The sequence below is a fragment of the Anabrus simplex genome, chromosome 7, assembly GCF_040414725.1.
Source record: "Anabrus simplex isolate iqAnaSimp1 chromosome 7, ASM4041472v1, whole genome shotgun sequence".
In the NCBI taxonomy this organism is placed as follows: Eukaryota; Metazoa; Arthropoda; class Insecta; order Orthoptera; family Tettigoniidae; genus Anabrus; species Anabrus simplex.
In genome coordinates this window covers 92,993,105-93,019,034 of record NC_090271.1, presented here as the reverse complement: position 1 = coordinate 93,019,034, position 25,930 = coordinate 92,993,105, and the positions used below count along the sequence as shown (strand labels likewise).

At 38.7% G+C, this 25,930-nt stretch overlaps 1 protein-coding gene across 1 annotated transcript in view; it reads left to right on the top strand.

Annotated features, from left to right (window-relative positions):
- The first annotated feature begins 10,915 nt into the window (after positions 1–10,915).
- The window catches only part of knk (protein Skeletor knk), a 76,410-nt gene continuing 61,395 nt past the window's right edge, over positions 10,916–25,930 (top strand). Inside the window, exon 1 of the mRNA XM_067150684.2 lies at positions 10,916–11,201. Within this exon, the coding sequence (XP_067006785.2) occupies positions 11,150–11,201 (52 nt within the window). The 5' untranslated portion in view covers positions 10,916–11,149. The remainder of the gene's footprint in view (positions 11,202–25,930) is intronic.

The window sequence follows — 25,930 nt, the reverse complement described above, 5'->3', positions numbered from 1 at the left end:
TAATAATAATAATAATAATAATAATAATAATCATGTCAGAATAAAATTGAGCTGACGATAATTATGCGTTCAGCAGTTAGGTAAGCGAGAGTTGCTGTTTATATCGAAATCCAGTGAGATATGGTAAAGTTGGCATTTTTTGGGAAATTTAAATTTTGTGACACCGTGTATTTGTAACACAGAAAATTAAGGTATGCTATTTTGCTCCTGAGGTCCGGAAACATTTCGAGAAGTTAATTGTGAGATCAATATAAAATTGTTTGTTCATGGGATCGCTTGTATTTAAAAAAGCTTCAAGCAAGAAAACATGGATTGTAATGGAAATGAAATGTTATGAGAATAATTAGGAAGATGTTAAAAGCAGAGTAAGCCTGTATTTTATGAGTGGTGTAGAATAACCAGGACGCCGAAGATAAGAAGCCCTGTAGTTCGACGGACAGGATTTTTTGTGATATGGTGTATAGGTTGTGTAAGGCCATAGGTACCGGTAGTTAAGTCTAGGTGACGGTTCTATTTTATACCAGCGAAGTGCATTTTCTGATAGCCGACCTCACGAGCAAGATACGTTCTGACTCACGGTCAAGATAATACAGTACTTAATTATCGTAAATTGAAAGCTATATTTTTGCGAGACGAAATATCGCTGACTGGAAACATTGCGGTTGTGAAAATGAATTTTATTAGAATGAGAGTTTAGCTTACTTAGGTTGATGAGAAGTTACTTCACTCGACAGTTTACGATGATACATGTTTGCAGTGGTGACACTGAAAGTCAGAAGGAGCCTCACACTCGAATTTTGCCGTGAATATCGTGATAGTTATTATTATTGTCGTTACGGAGATATCCGTGGTAGTTAGAGGTGAAAGAAGGTGCGGGCTGGAATAGGTCTCAACTACAAAATTAAAGTTAATTTAAAACTTTAACAAAGGTTATATTTTCATTTCAAAATCAACAATTAACAGAGTATAGCAGGTACCAAGTAGCAGATCAACATGTGTTGAGAACGTTCCTGACTCCTTTACTTACTTTAAAAACATATAAAACTGCATTTAAAAATGAAAATATGAAAATTAATATTCATTAAATAAAATACACAATCGTTGGACCTTGTACTCACACTTGGTTCTTACCTGATTGCTTACACATACGTTATTTGAAGGGCGCCAGCTACAACTCAGTGCAGCAATAAGAGAATGAGATTCTTGAATAGGGTGTATGGTATCTTTGGTATCTTTATTTATTATTTCTCCAGATCTACATAATATGTACGGTACATAATCCATTCATGGGGAGAAAAATAACAAGTCGGACCTAAACCAGCTCACAAAAGGAAAAGGAAAAGAATGCCACCAGATAGGCCGACACATGAACAGAATTATATGTAATGATAATAATAATAATAATAATAATAATAATAATAACATGGCAATGAGGCAGGATAAACACTGTCACCAGGCCCGAGATCAACCCTTATTGGTGGTCTGTTGGCCACGGCAGAAGGCAGTATGGCAGTATAATAATAAACTAAAATAATAACATATTACTGTGTAGAGTACAAACTGCATATCATTTCCGGCCTGGTTCGCAACTCAGCGCAATCCTTCATGAACACTGACCTCTCTGTTGTTCTAGTTGAGCTGCAAACCCAGCTTTCGTGTTACCTCCACTGTCGTGCCGGTGTGCAATTATAATCCTTACGTTTCATTACTAATGTCCACTGATAAACTCCAGTATTTTGCTACACTTAATTTCTTTTAAAACTTCAGGCAACTCTCCACATTAAATGAGACCATCTCGCTAGCCATTCCATACATTACAAACCAAACATCACTATCTCCCTATTCATCCGCCAGCCTTACCTCATCGCAAATTTTACATCCACTCTACTACCTTATACCATCCATCTCCACACATTAACTTAATCACGAAACCTCGTGATTATTTACTAAGTCACCACACATGCTTACAATGACTCTCTTCCTTGCTTACTAACAAATACCCGCCTCATCTTAATTACAGCCTTCCTATACCATCTCATGACAGTAATTAATATACACATTTCATCGCCTACTAATTTAACTGCTTAATCACTCTTATCTCATTTAGAAATAACACATATCCTCCACTATTCTCATGAGCTTAAACAATTTACTTACTGCTGCTGCTTGTTTTTTTTTTTACATCTTGTCACTCCACCTACGTCAAATTACTCGTCTTACTCCACATCTCTTTTAGGCTCAAGCTTCTCCCTTTCGCCAAAGCACCTCTTGCTTCTGCACTCTCTCTCTCCAAGCCGTATTTTCACTTCGTTCATATGCACTTGTCACATCCTGTGCTTCCCGTCCCCCCTCATTCACTCCCTGTATCTTCCTTTCTTCTCTCACACTGGCCTCCGTCCTCAGCTGCTTAACTATTGTCCTGGTCTCCCTCCTCATTTCAATTGTTGCTTCCCTGGCTCCTTCTATGATCGATACGAAGATAGCATGCGCGTCCTTCTCTGTCCTGCTAATTTCTTCTTGCTGCAAGCTCTGTTCAATGCCTTATTTTCATTGTTTTTTTCTTTATCCCCATGCCCGTTATCACCAACTTTACTGTCTCTAACTTGCATTTCTTCCACTCTCTTCCCCACTAACACTTGGTTCTTCATATTCACTTCCATTTCCCATAATTTCGTCACTGTCCAAAATCTGGTCCATTGTCCATTGGTTACCACTAATAGATGACCCTTAATGTAGGCTCTTAACCCTTGCAATTTAGCCGACCAAATGTTTCTTCAGAGTGTTTATATTCTTAATCCCTTTTCTTCCAATGTCTATTTTAATCCAAATTTTTGTACTCCGTATATTATCCGCGCCTCTTATCACTATTTCCGCCATCAGGGTGGAGAACAACTTCAGTTTTATCGGCCTATTACCCCGTGCTTTACCTGTCCTTTCCACATCGTCAATATCAACTTCACTAAAATTAATTTTCATCATTTTTGTATGACTTCCACCACTTTGTAAATTGTTAGCACTTTGTCCTCTCCTTTTTCTTCCGGCACTCTGTATATGAATAAGCATTTCTTCCTGCGTTCTTGCCTACCGTCTTCTATTTCTGCCTTCAGCTTCACCAACTCTTCCTCCATCTCCCTTATTTTCACCTTGAGTGATATCATTTCTCTCTCGCTGTATTCCAATTTGTTCATAGTCTCGTATGTTTTCCCCTGTATCCAACGCCTCATATTTTCAAATTCTTTCACTTGTTCCTTCAACATATTTTTAATCTGCTCAAACGGGCATACTTCTTCCACAACTTCTTTCACCACGATTCTTATGACCTCCAAGTCTTCCCAGCTCATGTTGCCACTGGAAGTCGGGCCGGGGTTTACTTCCACACCCCCTATAGCCAGCTGAGCCATAATCACCGCTGCCACCAGTATCATCTCACCCATCATTCTTGTTTCCACTTTACCTCCTTCACTCCTTACTGTTTCCTTCTTCCATCTCCCCTGCCATCTTCCGATCACTATCCAATATTGATCCATACCAATCATCTTCCTCTTCCCTCCCGTTTTTTCTTCCACTCACCGCTCACACTCCACTCCCGCTCTACCGGCACACTCAACTCAGCACGTCCGTTCCCGATCGCTGACTAGGTTAGACTGAATATCTCTAGGGTGTGGGGTAATAAGCTTACTTTTGACAATATACCATATAGGTTCTGGGAAAAGGAGATTAGCGTTCGGTTTCCCCATTAAATTTGAGGTTATGAAATTTTACTCTTTAAATCAAACGATAAATTAATTTAATAGAACAAAATATATTCTTGAAATAATTTCAATAAACATATTAAGAACTGCTGCGATAAAGCAGATGAGAATATAAAATTATGACATTACAACTGAAAGAAACTAGACATAAATTTGAATTCTTCTTGACCGTACATTTAATAATTATACACGAAATGTATCCCTCACTGGTTCACTTGACTGTACCTTCAACACTTTGAGTGTGATTACGACGTATTCCTTTGAATTGATATTTGCTGTAGATGTATCAAGCCTAATTTGTTAATGTATCTTTTTTGTTTCACTGACGACTAAGTATCCATGTGACTGTTTCTTCTCCATCCAGATGACTTCTTGGTAAGTCTGTCCTATATGACTTCATGGAAAGCCTATCCTTCTATGACTTCGTGGCAAGCCTATCCTATCCAACTGCACTGACCGACCAGCAGTGGCCTCTCCTTCCAATTGACTTCTTCACTGTTCACCTTCCGTTTGACTAATGACTAATGACCGACTGAGGGTTCTCCATCTCGTTGACTGAAGCTATAAGACGCTAGTCCTAGTACTTATAACCAATGGTTGACACACCTACGCAATCTTCAGAAATAACTATGAGCTACTCCCACTCAAACTGCTCAAACTGTTTCACACTATGGCGAAACCGCCTGCGGCACCCTGGGTTTCTCAAACAAAGTGAGCTCACCGCTAAATACGCACGATGACAGAGCGATGACTCGGCAGTTACTCCAGCAGATTTCGCAATATTATAATGTCGCAAGTTATTGCACTCACTACATCCACATCTGATACACAGCAACTCTTACTGTACATGTTTTAGTGTTAATCTACACACACGTACATATACATACATTCAACTACAATCACGCAATCGTTGAATAATAATAATAATAATAATAATAATAATAATAATAATAATAATAATAATAATAATAATAATAATAATAATAATAATCACAATAATAATAATAATAATAATAATAATAATAATAATAATAATACAATAATAGTAATCTTACAGATAAAATAATAATAATACCGGTATAATAATAATCATAATTGTTACGGGGTTACCCGTGGAGCAGAAAGAGGTGAAAGGAGGTGCGGGCTTGAATGAGTCTAACTACAATATCAAAATTCTTAAAAAACTTAAACTGAGGGTTATATTTTCAGAACTTCAAACTTAACCATTTTTATGACAATATTACAGGTACAAGTAGCAATCATTAAACAAGATTGGGAAAAATCCAATATTCAGAACATTAACAATTTTGGGCTTCAAGCCCCTATTTTACAATGTCAGCGATACCTGATACAGTTTACCAAAACTTTAATTCACACTAAGGAATCATTTACCTAAGGGCACAAATCCCCTTGAATCAAGAGCGCATGCTCCCTCAATTACAATATCTAGCCCCCTTGAATCAAGAGCGCATGCTCCCTCAATTACAATATCTAGCCTTCCAGAGACACTCTTTGATCTTACAAAAACTTTGAAAAAGAGCAAACAGGCTTTCAGTATCTTCTAGCCTATTCAAGGCAATATCAGAAAATTACAATCACTCGCCCATCAAGGCACACATTATTACAAATTGAAAGATAATGTTATCCAGGGGTATGTAGTACCCAACCTACAGGGCCCTGGCGGAAAAGAACAGGTTATATAAACAGCCCGAACACAAACTGAGTGGAGGCGTACACTGCACTCCCAGATAATGAAACATTAAAACCTCTAGGGCTCTCGGTCGATGAAGCAGGGGCTATTCCCAAACTACTTGAGGTGGCACGGATGGAAATAACTTTAACACATTACGAAAGAAAAACAGTTACAACGTAGTCACCTCAAACCAAGATGATGGGGAGCTCGAGAGGGTACATCACTCTCTATCCCCGATTTAAAGTCAAAGCTTTATGACATTTTTACATTAGCTGAAGAAGATTTACATTTTAGAAAAGTTTGTTACATAATAAAAGAGTCGGACCTTTCCCTCGGGTTAAACAGCGGAGGTAGCAAGAAAGAAAGAAGTTATGTGGCCATTTCCTTGTAGATGTTCTGTTGACCGACGAAAGAGGCCGCCCGCCTCCTGCCTTGACATACACACTCAGTAAGATGACGATCAATTGGCCAAGAGACGTGAAAAGCCGCAGTTTATCAACCCTCAGGGAAGGTTCGAGATCATGCAAGATTAAACTAGCCACACCCTCTCAATTTTATTGGTAGAATTCAAAGTAACACTCAGAATCGAACAAGAAGCCTGTGATAGGTTGAAAATTAAATACAGAAATTAGGGATTCGCTAGATTCAAAACTGGCGGAAAGAAAGAGGAAATATTGCCAACCCAAAAATAAATGAACATCATTCAGTTCAAACAAAATATTTTAAAGTTATATTTTTCAGGGGGAGGTGGTAATTTACTTACAATGGAATTATGCATTATACCCTTCCCCGGCCGGGTACTGCTTGAAATAAACACTACTAGTTAAGTCCTATGACCCTTCTCCCCCCCCCCCCACAATTTTTTTCCGTCAACAGTTTTACAGCGAATGGTATGTTCAGTTTACAATCTAAAATCCAACTTTTGAGGCTGCTTAGAAAATAGATTCAACAGATGTGTTGGTTCTACAATTATGTCTCTGAATGTTTATTTAGTTTATTTTCAGTTTCTGTTTATTTATTTGTTGTAAAATTTCCATGGGCGGGGTTCTAATCCCCAGTAATCTCCCTGGCGATGATAGTAATGAACGAACTAATCCACAAGAAAGGAAACTTACAGCATTCCACACTGACACACACAATCCGCGAGATAGACAAAGACTTTGTCAACTTACAAAGCATTCCTGACGTATCCGTACCATATGGGGTCACACCAACACAAGAATTAACGAATGAAAGGTGGACTATGCACTTATTTAGATGGTCAGTACAACAGAAGGCAGGAAGAGGCTTAGGGTGCGTCCAGACAGGATCCGTTCCGCTGCGTGCAGCACGTCATGATGCGTTTTATACGACAGCGTCTTATCAGTCTTATACGGCGTGGCCACACAGGATCAGTCATCCGTTTTGTCAGTCTTCACCATGCCACTGGGAAGGATAGGACGGAGGTTATTGCTCTGTGAAAATGTTGCACTGAAATTAAGTTTGTGTGAAGAGAGAAGTTGGTGTCATGAAATAAATATTGATAGACGAAGTTATGGCGAATACCATACATCATTTCCGAAACTTTTGAAGCACGATGAAAAATTTGCTGAGTACTTCAGGATGTCGAAATACTGTTTTCACATTATTCCTGAGAGTATTCGAGACAGACTGTCAAAAGTGAAATTAAATTACCGTGATCCAATTTCTACGAAGGAAAGGCTAGTGGTTACATTAAGGTAAGGCTTTTCTTTAGAGTTTCACTATCATTGACATTTTATTTTAAAAAATTAAGTACAGATAGAAACAAAATAATGGCAATTCACTGTGAGTTATTCATTATTAATAAAAGAGAACTGTGCCTGGTAGTCACCCATACTAGTGTCAGTCTGTTCACTCCATGTTGATGATGTTGTACTTGGCGACGTGGAGTATTGTTGTTGGTTTAATCCGTCAGCTACTGAGCCACCGGTAATTTCCTTGTACAGCATCTCTTGAAATTTAAGCTTTAGTAACATTCTTCTCTCTCTCGGAAGGGATTTGAAATCTTTTAACATGCTTTTGAAGAATAATAAATCTTCATCTTCATCCTCAGTTAAGTCCCTCTCAAGAAGCTTAACTTTTTTAGCCTCAAACTCCAACATGGGCTGCTGGTACAGATCGGTCCCTCTTTTCTTTAGGTCTTGCCTTTGAGTGTTTCTTTCTATAGATAATGACTTAGGGTTTTGTGTGATGTCTTGACCGGGTCCTGCTTTTTGACTGATTTCCGTAACGGAGACATTACTAGCATTTTCAATAGTTTCTTGCGCTGGCTCCAGTGAATCTTCACTCCTTGTTAACTCAAGATTTGTTGTCCTGGGCCGAGTAGACATTGAATCATTCAAAAATGATAACAGAGGGAAAAGGGGCCAGTTGGAGGTTGAATGGCTATCAGCTCCGTCATCCGATCGGGGTTTCTCCAGTTTCTTCAGTTCCTTTCTGTAATAGTCCCGTATTCCACGCCATTTCATCTTGAGGTTCTCTTAAAAAAAAAAAAAATTGTTTCAGGTATCTGGCTGCAGGCAGTTCGTTTCGAGCACTGGCATTCTCATTTCGCATGGGGAAAAGTACTGTCGCAGAAATAGTAAAGGAAACGTGTGATGTACTATGGGACCTGTTAAGTGGTATGTATATTGCAACACCGACAGCTGATACGTGGCTTGCCATAGCAAAACAGTATTGGGAAAAGTGGAATTTTCCCAAATGCCTAGGCAGCCTGGATGGGAAGCACGTAGCTATCAAGTGCCCCCCTCGATCTGGATCGAAATATTATAACTACAAGCAGTTCTATTCCATCAACAACACCGGACGAGTTGGCCGTGCGCGTAGAGGCGCGCGGCTGTGAGCTTGCATCCGGGAGATAGTAGGTTCGAATCCCACTATCGGCAGCCCTGAAAATGGTTTTCCGTGGTTTCCCATTTTCACACCAGGCAAATGCTGGGGCTGTACCTTAATTAAGGCCACGGCCGCTTCCTTCCAACTCCTTGGCCTTTCCTATCCCATCGTCGCCATAAGACCTATCTGTGTCGGTGCGACGTAAAGCCCCTAGCAAAAAAAATATTCCATCAACATATTAGCCGTCAGTGAAAGTGACGGTGGAGTGTTCAGAAGATCTGTTTTGTACGATCAGCTACAAAGTAATTGCCTGAATATTCCTGAAGATGAGTATTTACCGGGAACAACATGTAAAACACCGTACATTTTTGTAGCCGACGAAGCTTATCCATTGATGGAACACGTCATGAGGCCATATCCGAGAAAATCACTGGGAAATTCAGAAACAATTTTCAATTACAGACTGGCACGAGCCCGTCGAATGGTCGAATGCAGTTTCGGAATTCTTACAGCCAAATGGCGAGTGCTTAATTCAGCTATAGAAACAAGTGCAGAAACATCTGTGTCAATAGTTAAAGCAGCCTGTTTACTTCATAACATTGTGACGACTCATGACGGTGTAACATCAACAGATAATTTGCCCGATTGTGAGACATCATCTGTGGACCATATTCCAGTAACAAGAGCTCACAACCGTTATACCACTTCAGCGAAATTGATAAGGCAGAGATTCACACAGTACTTTTGTAGTCCCGAGGGAGAAATTCCATGGTAGTGCCGTTTGTTATGGAAATAGAACAATAAACACCTTCCATGTGCTTGCATTTTGTAAACATACATTCTGCTTCTGCTATACTGAATTATTACATTTTGAAATATTAGTTAATATTAATTAAATACAGTATCAATATTAAATTAAATACACTTTAATAACATTATTTGCATACCTTCGTCTGCTCCTAATTCTGTCGCTAAATCTCGCCAGATACGTTGGATTACATTGCGGTCCTTGTGATCTTTATTGGATGAATCCCACAGCGGCGGGTACTTGAACACCCGTGAAATAATATCTTCTTTGGATGGCTCACTACTCATTATAGTCACTGCGTCTTGTCCGTTCTGCGTCTAGAAACAAACTGTTTTGAAATAAGACGGATGACGGACTCGGCGGAGAAGACTGATAAGCCGCGCGCGCATTCTGTGCGGCCACCTCCATTAACACAGGTAGGTTTGTTCAAGACGCACATAGCGCAGTTGCCTGAAAAGACGAATTGCCGGACAAGACGGATCCTGTCTGGACGCACCCTAAGTAGGGCCTACAGCCTCCAAGTACACCCTTATCCTCAGCAGGGTCGGTAATTTTAATTCCGCTGGCACGGAGGCTGAGTGTACGTGTCGTTTTCATCGTCATTTCATCCTCATCAAGAAGCGCAGGTCGCTTACGGGTGTCAAATCAAAAGACCTGCATCTGGCGAGCAGAACTTGTACTCGGATCCTTGCACTAAAAGCCATACGCCATTTAAATTTTACTACGCGCCCAAATGTGTTCAAATCATTATGTAAAAGTCATTTTTGCTTGAAATATGGGACATTCTGGACTATACTGGGCACGTACACGTGGCAACTCTAAATTCTATAGCAGAATTCCATAGACGGCTTCCAAAACACAGTCATGTAGGTTTTCACGTGAATAATTGAATTTAGCTATACATTAGGTACCGGTACCAATGGAAAGAACACAGTAGTACCGGTATTTGGTTTCACCAAGAACAGAAAGAGAACTAAACGGACAACACTCAGGTACCTTTAAAAATCATCGGCTATAACAGAATAGAGCTGCACACCGCGCTGGCGCGCTATTCAGTACCGGGCAGCGAGGCCAGACAGCATGGAAGAAGTGACGTCATAGTGTTCAAAAGACGGCGCTATTTCCACAGCGTTGGGTGAAGTTTCACTGCAGAAATCCGGATTATGTTTCATTGGATATATTCTACGTAGGCCTATCAAGTTAAATTTTCTGTATGCCGAACCGCTCCTTTTAGACTCTTGTCTTGTGTTAAAATCATAAGTGATCAAAGATCGCCTTTGCCCCTTTTACCAGTTCAGTCAATCTGCAATTACATTTCTGCTTTTGGGAAAGGTGCACCAATGTATAATACAGTGAACTTCTTGCAGCGAATATGGATAAACCGCACCTGGACAGTTGTTTAAAGTTGTCGTGAACCAGAATCGAACAATTCAACTTGGTTTCCACCTTGTTTTCCAACTAAAAATTACGAAAATGATGAAACTTCACAACAGGAAACAGAACTACCGGTACAACCTATCAATATCAAATAAATTTTCTTTCAAACGCTGCACCAGTTTTAGCGTTTGACTATTGATTCAGGAACTGACAGTGAAACACTTAAATCGAAATGCTCTTGAGTAAGGACGGCTGCACTAGAGTAGGCCAACAGTACGACGTAGGCGATGACCGTGACATTTTTATTTTTTCCTGCATGTAGTAAGTCCAGACTTCTATCCAGATATGGATGGAATTATGAAATAGCCTGTCCTCCGAGAATTTCTGTGAAAACAGTAAACATCTCTATAGTAATATAGTTTGATGACGAGAGAGTGAGGAAGCTGCTACACTTCGTGTCGGAAAGATGAGGAGAGGGGAGTTGAGTGACCCTCTCCAGGCGGGCGAGCGAGACTTGATTCAGGCAAAAAGGAATGCCAAGGAGAGCCTTGCAAGACATGAGCTGGCCAACGTAGCGGTATCTCCTGCTAAACATAACAGCTGGAGGGAAACGGCGCCGAACAAAGAAATGAGTGCTCTTCATATACGTGAAACTTTGTATCAAACATGAACTTTGTACAAAGAAGACTTCTCAGTGTATTAACCACATTTATATTTGGTAAGAGATTCATTTAATTGTGTGAAAAAGTTTTCCGAGAAGTGAAAGTTAAATGTCACAACAGACATTACTCTGTATTTTTCATCTTTCTCTTATATTTACTTTTTGTGATTAATGATACTTCTATGGGGATGTCCTTTCTTGTGATTCGTGATTTGGACAGCCTATTTCTGGAGACTGGAATGACCGAATAAAAACCGAACCTTTATGTAGACCGTACAGCCTGGAACACTTTCTGTCATTCCCGTTCTATATATTCCATACCGTACATGCATTATAATACAAAATGTAACAATTAATTTCTTTCGTGCAAATAATGGGTGATAACTGACAGGAGAAAGCAATTTTCAGGAAGTGATTCATTAAAATAATGCGGTCACGCGAAATGAAATGTTTATTATTTGCTACTTTATATTTATGTACTGGTTAATAATATTTAAATTTCATTAAACCCATTAAATTATTCATTAGCTAACTACAACATATTTCACTGACCTACAGGTCTTAATCACTTTTGGACTTTGTCAGAAATAAGAAAAATAAAATAAAATAATCCTTGCATATACCATACCGTACCTGTAATATAAATCACAATCACACTTTCAACGATTAGAAGAACAGAATTTAAAAATATCGTCGTGCCTGCGAAAACCGCTACCGTATGTGTTAATATTTTTGGAGACTAGGCCTACTGACCCGCAGCACATAAATCGTGAAGAGCGAGAATTCCTTGATAATATTAGCACAGTATTGAACCTTAGATGACAGAACCTTACCGACTGAAGTTCTAAGCTAAAATATTTCATATACGGCAGTGGTTTTTGCAGGTGCAACGACGATATGCCTGATCAAAGTTCGTGTTTTATGGTACCTACCGTACGGTACCTCAGAATATTTATTAGATTTATGAACCTGATCAAGAAGTCACTTTTCTTTCGATATTTGGGCATGGAAATTAACACAAGACAAATCCTTAAAATGAGTCTACAATTATTAAAGCTTTCACTGTTTCAATCAATAAGTCTGTTTTTCTCATTTGTCCATAATGCATTTATTAATGAAAAAATATGTCGAGAGCTGCATTGGATCCTGGCAGAGCTAAATAAAAATATGCCAAGTATTTCTGATTATGAATGTTTATATCCTGTGTACTGAAAGTTAATGAGCAAATATTTCACACCATTTGTCAATGGCACTTTGATCCTTAAGTTCACTCCTCACTTGAAACTTATTTTCTCAATTTTTTGCACACATATAAACTCATCGAACAAGTGCTCTTTCTTCACACTGAAAATTGGTGACTCTATTTGAGTACATAGGTTTCTTGTATGTTTATCCACATCAGAGACTCCTTTCCCTTTAAGCTGATCTAATTCATAGCCTAAAGAGGTGTGAGAAATGGCATACACCACTCATGAATGTTTTCAGTAGAGATATCATCAAAATTTATTGCACAGCATTTACACTTTTCAGTTGTCATGTGTCCTTCGCATTTGCATCCTTGTAACTGATTTTCTGCAGCAGTGGTAAGGAATTTTTCTGACTTTTTGCAATTTAACTTTTCTATCAGTGTGTTTACTTCATTCTTCACTTCAATAATTGTCATATCTTGCTTTTCAACACATTTGACAGTTGGCAAGGAAACGCAAAAGTGTAATTGAAAGAGGATTTTCAAAGGAAGTTTTGAGACTGATAGGACACATGTCATTAAAAATAAAATATGACTAATGCAGAGAGAATGTCAGTAACTCTCTGGACTTCAGGGAGAAGAGACAGCCTTCTTTTGCTGTTACCCAAAACAGTTTTATACTTTATATTCGTGAATTCACAAAAGAACCTCTGTGACAAGGAAACAAAGATTAAGCCTACACAGTAGTCACTTTCTCCTCTTCAGCTGCCTCTCACAGCTGGGTTCCATGGTTCAAATCCCGGTCAGTCCATGTGAGATTTATGCTGGACAAAGCGGAGGCAGGATAGGTTTTTCTCCGGGTACTCCGGTTTTCCCTGTCATATTTCATTCCAGCAACACTCTCCAATATCATTTCATTTCATCTATCATTCATTAATCATTGCCCCAGAGGAGTGCGACAGGCTTCGACAGCCGGCATAATTCCTATCCTCGCCGCTAGATGGGGGCTTCATTCATTCCATTCCTGACCCGGTCGAATGACTGGAAACAGGCTGTGGGTTTTCATTTCATTTCATTCATTGGTGAATTCACAAAATGATTTTTCTTCAATTCTAACACAATGAATGTGGAAATGCTGATTGATCTTGTTAATTATAAACTGAACATTGGTAGGTAAGCAGTCCACAGCAGACTGCACATACTTATGGATCACATATGCAGGATAACCAATGCCAATTAAGTTATCCACCAGTTGTTTCTTGTATTTTAGAATACAATACAGTCTCAAAATACATCCTTATTACGCACCCAGATGTGCTTGCTTCATTCTTGTATTCAAACAAATTTACAACCCCAAGAGGGGAGATGAAGTTCAAGAAATTGAGTGCTCTCATGTATCCAAATGGGGTCGTTTCCACCATGAGCCTTTTACTTAAAAAATTTCCTATGAACCTACTGAAATTAAGTTCTAGAATGTGAATGATGCAGCCTTGTGATGAAGATTGTGCGGTCTTTTATTTATACCAATAGATGTCCTGGAGATGTCTTAGGTAGTATATGGTTTGTTGTTATGCCAATAAATAAGGAATGCATCCTCTTATTTTTGCTATCAAACATGTGTGTTTGTATACATTGGTACTAAAAGCTTTCATTCACCACCCTGAAGGGGTGAAGCAAGCTATCAAAAGGGTGATGCACTCTCTCCGGCCGGGATGTGTTTGTATGTGTTTTCCTTTAGGATGCTAAGTTGTTGTTTTCATATTTTGAGAGTATTTCCTAACATTGCATATTTTTCTGTTGTGGGGCCACTTAGAGCAGTGGTATTCAAAGTGTGGTACTTGTACCACTAGGGATAAGCAGGATCGTCTCAAGGGGTACACAAATTCATCATAGCTTCTAACTGTTTTCAGGGAGCGGGTCAGAAAAGAGTTGATTCAGCTCACTTTCAATAAAATCCTGTTCCGATTTGGTGTTTTTTGTCTACCGCTACACAGAGTCCCTTTTACGAACTGTTAATTCTAAATTATGTGCCAGTTTGTACCTCCCATTGACTAGGTATGTAAAAATGCTTACTTAAGCTGCATTGCTCTTTAATTTTTTTGTTTTGAAATCCATTTGTTAACTTCAATTTTTCTTCATTAGCAGTGTAGATAGGGTTGCCATAAGGTTCAGGATGAAATTCAGGACACCAACATCGATAAGTTCCAGACATAGGTGCCAACTCCACGGGAGCGCTTGCCCCCATGCATATAGTGATATGGGGATGGAATTGTGTTTTTGCTCCAGTAAGAATATTTGATGTATTCATCCTTGCCCCCATGCTCAGGACCAACAGTTGGTGCCTATGGTTCCAACGAGTGTATTTGGGTAATTAAATGTCAACTGACCCATTCATTACCAAAAGACACACTTGTTGTATGATGTTAATGTTAAAAATGTCTGCTTCCGTAGCATAACGGTTAGTGTTATTAGCTCCCGTCCTCGGGGGTCCGTGTTCGATTCCCGGTACTGCCAGAAATTTAAGAATGGCAGGAGGGCTGGTATGTGGTTTAAATGGTACATGCAGCTCACCTCCATTGGGGGTGTGCCTGAAAAGAGCTGCACTACCTCAGGATGAGGACATGAGTTATGTTAAAAATCAAATAGGGAAATAATAAATCATATTTAAGTGAAATACATACTTTACAGACCACTCCAAAATTATATAATATTCATTATTATTTGCATAGGTTTCTAAGTAACAGATAGGACATTCCCTTTCAAAAGCATTTGAGATTTAAAAAAAAAAATTTGCTCTGATTTTTAAAATTCAGGACATTTAGGGACTTTTTAAAAATTCAGTCAGGACGTCGGGACACATGCTCAAATTCAGGACAATCCCGCTTTTTCAGGACATATGGCAACCCTAAGTGTAGACTATATAATATGATAGTAATTGTTGCATTAATAATTACACTCATATATATATCATGGCTAGTCAATGAAAACGTAATTGCACTCACAAGAAAACCGCCTTTCTCCAACTGCCCGAGCTGCCCGAGACGGGAACAGAAGACTCCAATGGTCGAATATGTGGGCTATCATTAAGCACTGAAAATGCCAGAAACAGTTCTCCGGTCATTACTCACTGCTCATTTTTTGGCTTCTTCTGTAAACTTTACTCCAAAGGAGTTGCAAGGTTTCCTTAGCCCAGTGGCGATGCTACAACACGTTATTGTTATTGAGGAATAGGACGGTGTAGCGGCTTAGCTGTTTGCCTGTTATCCCAGCGACCGTGGTCTGATTCCTGGGTGGGAGTGTCGGGAAGGCCATGCAACGTTAAATCCCAACCACAACTCTTTCATACCTCAATGCGTGTAAGGACCCTGAGTAAGTGTGGAAGATGATGATGGTTATAGCGAATATTTTTTGGCGTCCAACAACAATCATTCGTTATTTCTGGTATAATCACAATATACTTGTACTTCGGGGGTATGAAGGTAACAGAATTGGATTCTGGGGTACGTTAACCAAAAAGTTTTAATACCACTGACTTGAAGAACATCTCTGACAACTACAGAGTGAGCGAAGGGGGAGGAATCTCAGGTATGTCGCTCAGGCAGTCCAGTTACAGGGCTCTGTTTTTTGTTTTCTATGTCAACCACCCATTGTTGGCAGCGTTTTGGTCTTTGCTGGTCACATGGGACAGTTGTGTTGCTTTCCCGCACTGTGGTACTCACATTTCAAGTCTCTTTGTAGTGTAGTATAAAACAACAAATTTGTGTGAAATTCCGTGTAGGTTTAATTAGTTCATTTACTGTGGGGGTGTTTTACTTCTCTTTAGTTATTTTCAGAATTCTGTTGTGCTGGTTGTATACATGCCATGCTTTAATGTTATCACTTTATTACTTGTCCTCTATTTTCGAGTATACATCCGTGAAATATTCTCCAATCAACCTGCATTGCTGCAATCACTTTGCTGGCTTTGGAAATTCCTCTGTGATTCAGCCGGTGACCTTAGTTGGTTTCCATTTCAAGGAAACAAAGATCAAGCCTACACAGTAGTCACTTTCTCCTCTTCAGGGTGCTTTCTTATCTTTACAAGTTGAGTAATGCAGAAAATAGCTGTGTTATTTTCTGATTACGCTTTTGTTGTGGAGGGATGGGAATATACACTATAGGCCTAATGTTGTGTGATTGATGTGTAGGGTTAAGTTCTTAAGACAATAAGCAGCATTAAGTACTCAAAATGAATGCTGAAATTATAAATGCGATGTTAGTGATTTGTTAGAAAATATTTCAATAAATCATACTTGAATTAACTCTGGTTCATTTAATGCACCGGGCAAGTTGGCCGTGCGGTTAGGGGCGCGCATCTGCGAGCTTGCATCCGGGAGATAGTGGCTTCAAACCCCACTCTCGGCAGCCCTGAAGATGGTTTTCCATTGGTTTCCCATTTTCACACCAGGCAAATGCTGGAGCTGTACCCTAATTAAGGACACGGTTGTTTTCTTCCCACTCCTAACCCTTTCCTACCCCTTGTCATCATAAGATCTATCTGTATCGGTGCAACATAAAGCAAGTTCTTTCATTTAATGCATGTGTTCTCGAATATCTACCTGTGATTTTTTTAAAAAGCTCTGTTCTGAATTATTCTGTCCACAAGGTAGGTTGAGCAGTCACTGAAATCATGTTGAAGTTTGAATTGATGTGGTAGACCGTGGACCTTTGTTCAGTTATTCCCCTGCCAGAGCTCTCGTAAAGAGCACAAGTCTCCTGGCAGGTAGCTTGTCAGTGTCACTCAAAAAATGTCAAGAGTCGTTCTCCCAGCGGTGCAACAATAACAAGGAACATCTTTGATCTCATACGCGCTGAACTGCTCAATACCATGCTTGGAGTATATATCCTTCATCACAATAACAGTGGTGTGAGTCACTTCCATTCAAAACAGTGCATTCTACCTCAAGAGATTCTTTATAATCATCTATTCAAGCCTTAAGAGGGGAACTTGGTTAATACAAGGAAACATAATATAAATATAGTATGAGGAAAAACACCAATGCCATGAGTATATTGTTACATTTTCCATCATCAGAGTCACAAATCCTCCGATTAAAGTAATTACGATATGTAAAACACATTTGTTCTACTGACCTGGTAGTGCTGTTGTGGAATTTCAATGAAATGGTTCAAGCAGAGTGTAGGAGAACAATATGCACATTTTTATATTCAATATCACTTTCATATTCATGCAGTCCAATATCACAAACCACACTAATTAAATTTTCAAATGTTTATACGGTATGTCATTGTAATAAACCTGTCTTTTGCCAAGTATATTGCAACATGGGCAGGAAGTTTGTTGCAGAAAATTGATTGTATATCATAGAGTGAATTCTTATTTTAAAAACTGGTCATGTAACTTTACTTGTGGTTATTCCACTGTAGTTTTACAGAATCAATAAACTTGATCCTACTCGTATATAGCTTATATTGCCAAAAGAAGTACACATCAAGAGGTTGGCAATATTTTGTTGTTTTTGGTGGCAGTATCGTAAATAATTTTTCTTTGTTTTGAAAACTTGCATCTAAAACTATATGATCTGTAAGACCTGACTATGAATCGCACAGCAGTAGGCTCTTTTCATTTACATGGTCACTAAGGACAGAAGTTAGGAAAGGTTTCATATGCTCTTTAGTCACCTTTTTGGCTTGCCTGCACATGAATGTTTCATGGACATGTTCCTTCAAGTTTCTTTGAAATATCTATGCCAAAAGTGTCTCTTGAAAACAGATATATGGCATGTTAGCTAATCTGCAACTCATTGATAAAATCCACATCAGTTGTACAGCTCTGTATAGGGCTGTGTACGGACTGCAACACACAAGATGTAATTTCTCTTCTCTATGAGATAGTGTTAACAATTAAGACATATCATAATGAAATTGACTTTGGACACTGTTCAAAACATGTCCCTTGCCAACACTCCCCTCTGTTATAAATCTGTTCACTTCCTCCACAGATTTTTGTGCTTTATGACAAATACTATTTTCTTTTTCTATGTTCTTATGTGTGATGAATGCAGTAATACACTTGGATGAAATGCAATATTCAGCCTTAAAGATTTCTAAAGTAACTGAAGCTTTCAAATTTCCCATGCTAAACATTTTAGATGCTTTTAGTGCCCACATTTGCAGATGCCAACAGTGAACTGTAGAACCATACACCCTTGATCTATTAAATTGCAACATTAGATGTTCTTTTAAAATTTTGTATTTTGACAGCCTGTTTTCTTTGAAGTGAGCTCCATCTTGTTATTTGCCAGTCACATAATTTAAAGTTAACTTGCAATTTGAATTTCTTCTAATGCATTTATAGTACCTCATTAGTTTACTATGGAAGTTGAAGCCGCAATTATAATAGTCTTCATAAAAGTTCTCCGGTATGCTATCATCAGTATCATCTAATACACTGGGCCTTGACGTTTTGGGTGGAGATAGTTTATACTCACTTTGACTTGACAGTTCCATTTGCTCTGGAGATAAAAGTCTTATACTATTTGAACAGCCTCTTCCTCTCCTTCAAAATCAGTATATCTATTCACAGTAACATCATGCATTTTTTTGTCATCTCATGTTATATTTCTGCATTATTATGCTATATATAACATATTTACAAACTCCATATACTTGACCCCATTTTTGTTTTCATATTCAGCACATTACAACTTTGTCTCTAATATTTTTGACAACATTCGTGGGATTAATTCTCCTCATGATACCATTTAGGACTATTATGGAGTACCATATGGCTGATAAAACTGGTATGAGGGAGTTTAAAAAAAAGTAAATATGATTGGTGGAAAATGGTAAATAAAAATATAAACAGACTCTGGGATGGGTTTAAAGTAATTGTTGAAGAATTTGAAAACAGGTTTGGACCTTTAAAGGTGGTAAGGAATGGTAAAGACCCACTACCAGTATATTATAACAGAGAAGTAAAGAGACTAAGAAGAAGGTGCAGGTTGGAAAGAAATAAAGTTAGAAATGGCTATGGAAGTAATGAGAAATTCAAGGAACTTACTAGGATATTGAATCTAGCAAAGAAATCAGCTAAGGATAACATGATGGCAATCATAATTGGCAGTCATACAAATTTTAGTGAAAAATGGAAGGATATGTATAGGTACTTCAAGGCAGGAACAGGTTCCAAGAAGGAAATTCCAGGAATCATTAATGAACATGTAGGTATGCGAGGATTTTCAAAAGGCAGAAGTATTCAGTGAGCAGTATGTAAAGCTTACTGGTTACAAGGATAATGTCCAGATAGAGGAGGTGACTAATACTAAAGAAGTATTAACATTTACCTATGACAACAATGACATTTACAGTAAGATACAAAAGTTGAAAACTAGAAAAGCAGCTGGAATTGATTAGGTTTTTGGGGGATATACTAAAAACAATGGGTTGGGATATAGTACCACATCTGAAGTACTTATTTGATCATTGTTTGCATGAAGGAGATATACCAAGTGAATGGACAGTTGCTGTAGTAGCCCCTGTGTATAGGCCTAAAGGAAAGGGTGATAGACATAAAACTGAAAATTACAGGCCAGTCAGTTTGACATGCGTTGCATGTAAGCTTTGGGAAAGCATTCTTTCTGATTATCTTAGACATGTTTGCAAAATTAATAACTAGTTCGATAGAAGGCAGTTCAGGTTCAGGAAAGTTTATTCAACTGAAGCTCAACTTGTAGGATTCCAGAAAGATATAGCAGATATCCTGGATTCAGGAGGTCAAATGGACTGTATTGCGATCATAGGAGACTACTGGAAAAAATGAGTGCAATTGGACTAGACAAAAGACTGACTGAATGAGTGGCTATATTTCTAGAAAATAGCACTCAGAGAATTAGAGTAGGTGAAGCTTTATCTGACCCTGTAATAATTAAGAGGGGAATTCCTCAAGGCAGTATTATTGGACCTTTATGTTTTCTTATGTATATCAGTGATATGAGTAAATCATATTTACTTTTTTTAAACTCCCTCATACCAGTTTTATCAGCCATATGGTACTCCATAATAGTCCTAAATGGTATCATGAGGAGAATTAATCCCACGAATGTTGTCAAAAATATTACAGATGAAGTTATTCTGTACAGAGTAATAAATAAGTTAAAAGATTGTGAGCAACTGCAAAATGACCTCAATAATGTTGTGAGATGGACAGTAAGCAATGGTATGATGATAAACAGGGTTAAAAGTCAGGTTGTGAGTTTCACAAATAGGTAAAGTCCTCTCAGTTATAATTACTGCACTGATGGGGTGACAGATCCTTTTGGGGATCATTGTAAGTATCTAGGTGTTATTATAAGGAAAGATCTTCATTGGGGTAATCACATAAATATGATTGAAAATAAAGGATACAAATCTCTGCACATGGTTATGAGGGTATTTAGGGGTTGTAGTAAGGATGTAAAGGAGAGGGCATATAAGTCTCTGGTAAGACCCCAACTAGAGTATCATTCCAGTGTATGGGACCCTCACCAGGATTACTTGATTCAAGAACTAGAAAAAAATCCAAAGATTAGCATCTCTATTTTTTCTGGGTGATTTCTGACAAAAGAGTAGCGTCACAAAAATGTTCCAAAGTTTGGGCTGGGAAGACTTGGGAGAAAGGAGACGAGCTGCTCAACTAAGTGGTACGTTCTGAGCTGTTAGTGGAGAGATGGCATGGAATGACATCAGTACGGTAGATGAATAAGTTTGAGTGGTGTCTTTAAAAGTGCAAAAGATCGGAATATGAAGATAAAACTGGAATTCAAGAGTACAAATTAGAGCAAATTTGTTTATAGGAAGGAGAGTTAGGGATTAGAATAACTTACCAAGGGAGATGTTCAATAAATTTCCAATTTCTTTGCAATCATTTTAGAAAAGGTTAGGAAAACGACAAATAAGGAATCTGCCACCTGGTCAGCTGCCCTAAATGCAGATCAGTAGTGATTGATTGATTGATTGATTGATTGATTGATTGATTGATTGATTGATTGATTGATTGATTGATTGATTGATTGATTGATTGATTGATTGATTGATTGATTGATTGATTGATTGATTGGTTGATTATAAACGGTTTAAACTGTAACCCACACCCGAATACTCCAAGAGACAATCTCATAATGCAGCTATACTTGTTAGTGCAGATAAAACAATCCACCATCTAATGGTACTAGCAGGCATGGAAAAGTCACAAACTGCTGTTTTTGTGATGAACGGTCCAAATTCTGAGCATGTTTTCATGCAGTTTTGATTGTTCCAGGTCAAGGGTTTCTCCTGTAGGCAGTAACAAATTGAAAGTATACGCCAGTATTTACAGTCTAGCGATTTGCTTTTGAAACATTCTGAGAAAAAAATATCCAGTTTTTAATTCTTGAAAATTAACCCAATTTTAGCCATTCTAGCAGCCTAATATTATGTATCTTTAAAATAAGTGCTATTACAGCAATGTTGTCAGTTATTGTAAATAATATTTCTGTTTTGCATATTAAAACGAAACGTCCTCATTTTAATTTTATTCATTATATACCGATAAGTTTTAATTACATCTGTTCTTAGGACAGTATTATAATATTTTTATGATTTGGAATGTGTTATATAAGGGCAAATCAAAACAATAAGTTACACTTCCAAGTTATGGCCATTTATGAAACCACCTACACATAGGCAACACGACTATGACAACATACAATGTAAGTTCACTTTTTCACATAGTCCTCAAGAGACTGTAAACATTTCTCAGAATGATCAACCAACTTGTGAATTTCGGATGTGTAGAAATCACCTCCAGCACTATATAACCACCTGGAGACAGCTGCTTTCACCTCCTCATCATTTTGGAATCGTCGTCCACCGAGATCCTTTTTCAGCTTACCGAACACATGATAATCACATGGCACTAAGTCTTGACTATTTGGAGGATGTTGCCATACCTCCCACTTGAATCGCTGCAGCAGTTCGGATATTTGGCAGGCCATGTGAGGTGTTGCATTATCGTGCAACAAAATCACACTGGTGCTTTTCTTTAATTGCCTTATGCAACCAATTCATTGTTTGACAATACGAAGCCGAGTTGATTGTCGTGCCTTTCGGCATAAATTCCACGTGCACCACACCCTCCATGTCAAAGAACACTGTTGCCATTACCTTTCTTGCTGTAGGTTGGACCTTGGTCTTCTTTCGTGGTGGTGATGTGGTGTACACCTATTCCATCGATGTTCTCTTTCTATCGGGGGTGAAGTGGTGGACCCATGTTTCATCCCCTGTGATGATTCACCGCAGAAACTCGTTGCCCTCTACAAAATACCATTGCAAAAATGCCAGTGATGATTGGAAACGTCTCTTGTGAACATTGGTGAGCAGATGTGTGACCCATCTTTGACACAGTTTATGGAATCCAAGGGGCTGGTGAACAATGGAGAACACACTGCCATATGAAATGTTCAGCATGCTGACAATTTCCTGCAGTGTTATGCGCTAAACCTCCCTAATCATCCCATCCACACGGTCAACATTTGCAATGGTACTGGTCGTTGCGGGTCTGCCTTTGCGATATTCTTCCTTGAGATCTGTGTGTCCGACGTCAAATTGCTTACACCACCTTACAATACCTGGGCGAGAAAATGCACGCTCACCATATACAGCAATGATTTCACGACGAATGTCCATGCAATTGAGTCACTTAGCCCATAGAAATCTGATCGTTGCACGCACCTCCAATTTGGAGTGAACATCCAGTTGACGTGTCATTGAGCCTAGCTTGCTCCACATTGGCCATGCCACGACACACAGCGTGCTCTCATGGTGAGCTAGTGGAAATGACTTTTTGATTTGCCCTTGTATTTATATCAAGTCCTTATAGGGGAATAATCAATCAATGCAAAACTTGATTGACTTCATCTCTCTCTCTCAGTCCAACCCTGCCCCCCTCCCCACGCAAAGGGATGTGGTAGGATGGTGCAACAAGTCTGTATAATTTTTTCCAAGCATGTTTCAATGGCCACATCCAGGCTTTGTCTGCCCAGACATTTTATTTCATCCACCCCTCAAGTTAGTGGTCTTTCTTTTGACCAGCAACCATCACCCTGAAGTATTGCAGCAAATAGTAGTTCAGTCTTGTAATGATAAGAAGCTGTTTCAGGACTGATTCATTTGGTGTGGCAATGGCCACATGCAGACTCTGTCTGCCCAGACATTTTATTTGATTCACCCATCAAGTTAGCGCTTTTTTTCTTGGCCGGCAACCATCATCCTGAGTTATTGCTGCAGTAGTAGTTGACAGTCTTGTAATGATACCAAGCTGTTTCAGGACTGATTCATTTGGTGTGGCATGCTGTCGAAGAATTTGGAATATTCAGAACATAGTGTCAACAGCGGTCATTCACCTTGATGGTCCAGATTTCAGCCCTATAGGTGGCAATTGAGATTATGAGTGTTTGGGGAAATTGGAATTTGGTCTTGACAGTGATTTCAGTGTCCTCCTGGAGTTGGATCAGCTTTGTTGTTGAACTCGTTGCTATCAATCAATCAATACTGATCTGCATTTAGGGCAGTCGCCCAGGTGGCAGATTCCCTATCTGTTGCTTTCCTACCCTTTTCCCAAATGATTTCAAAGAAATTGGAAATTTATTGAACATCTCCCTTGGTAAGTTATTCCAATCCCTAACTCCCCTTCCTATAAATGAATATTTGCCCCAGTTTGTCCTCTTGAATTCCAACTTTATCTTCATATCGTGATCTTCCCTACTTTTATAAACGCCATTCAAACCTATTCGTCTACTAATGTCATTCCACGCCATCTCTCCGCTGACACCTCGGAACATACCACTTAGTCGAGCAGCTCTTCTTCTTTCTATCAATTCTTCCCAACCCAAACATTGCAACATTTTTGTAACGCTACTCTTTTGTCGGAAATCACCCAGAACAAATCGAGCTGCTTTTCTTTGGATTTTTTCCATTTCTTGAATCAGGTAATCCTGGTGAGGGTCCCATACACTGGAACCATACTCTAGTTGGGGTCTTACCAGAGACTTATATGCACTCTCCTTTACATCCTTACTACAACCCCTAAACACCCTCATAACCATGTGTAGAGATCGGTACCCTTTATTTACAATCCCATTTATGTGATTACCCCAGTGAAGATCTTTCCTTATATTAACACCTAGATACTTACAATGATCCCCAAAAGGAACTTTCACCCCATCAACGCAGTAATTAAAACTGAGAGGACTTTTCCTATTTGTGAAACTCACAACCTGACTTTTAGCCCCGTTTATCAACATACCATTGCCTGCTGTCCATCTCACAACATTTTCGAGGTCACGTTGCAGTTGCTCACAATCTTGTAACTTATTTATCACTCTATAGAGAATAACATCATCCGCAAAAAGCCTTACCTCCGATTCCACTCCTTTACTCATATCATTTATATATATAAGAAAACATAAAGGTCTGATAACACTGCCCTGAGGAACTCCCCTCTCAACTATTACAGGGTCAGACAAAGCTTCACCTACTCTAACTCTCTGAGATCTATTTTCTAGAAATATAGCAACCCATTCAGTCACTCTTTTGTCTAGTCCAATTGCACTCATTTTTGCTAGTAGTCTCCCATGATCCACCCTATCAAATGCTTTAGACATGTCAATCGCGATACAGTCCATTTGACCTCCAGAATCCAAGATATCTGCTATATCTTGCTGGAATCCTACAAGTTGAGCTTCAGTGGAATAACCTTTCCTAAAACCGAATTGCCTTCTATCGAATCAGTTATTAATTTCACAAACATGTCTAATATAAAGAGAAAGAATGCCTTCCCAAAGCTTACATACAATGCATGTCAAACTTACTGGCCTGTAATTTTCAGCTTTATGTCTATCACCCTTTCCTTTATACACAGGGGCTACTATAGCAACTCTCCATTCATCTGGTATAGCTCCTTCGACCAAACAATAATCAAATAAGTACTTCAGATATGGTACTACATTCCAACCCATTGTCTTTAGTATATCCCCAGAAATCTGATCAATTCCAGCCGCTTTTCTAGTTTTCAACTTTTGTATCTTATTGTAAATGTCATTGTTATCATATGTAAATTTTATTACTTCTTTGGCCTTAGTCTCTTCCTCTATCTCGACATTATCCTTGTAACCAACAATCTTTACATACTGCTGACTGAATACTTCTGCCTTTTGAAGATCCTCACATACACACTCCCCTTGTTCATTAATTATTCCTGGAATGTCCTTCTTGGAACCTGTTTCTGCCTTAAAATACCTATACATACCCTTCCATTTTTCACTAAAATTTGTATGACTGCCAATTATGCTTGCCATCATGTTATCCTTAGCTGCCTTCTTTGCTAGATTCAATTTTCTAGTAAGTTCCTTCAATTTCTCCTTACTTCCACAGCCATTTCTAACTCTATTTCTTTCCAGTCTGCACCTCCTTCTTAGTCTCTTTATTTCTCTATTATAATAAGGTGGGTCTTTACCATTCCTTACCACCCTTAAAGGTACAAACCTGTTTTTGCATTCCTCAACAATTTCTTTAAACCCATCCC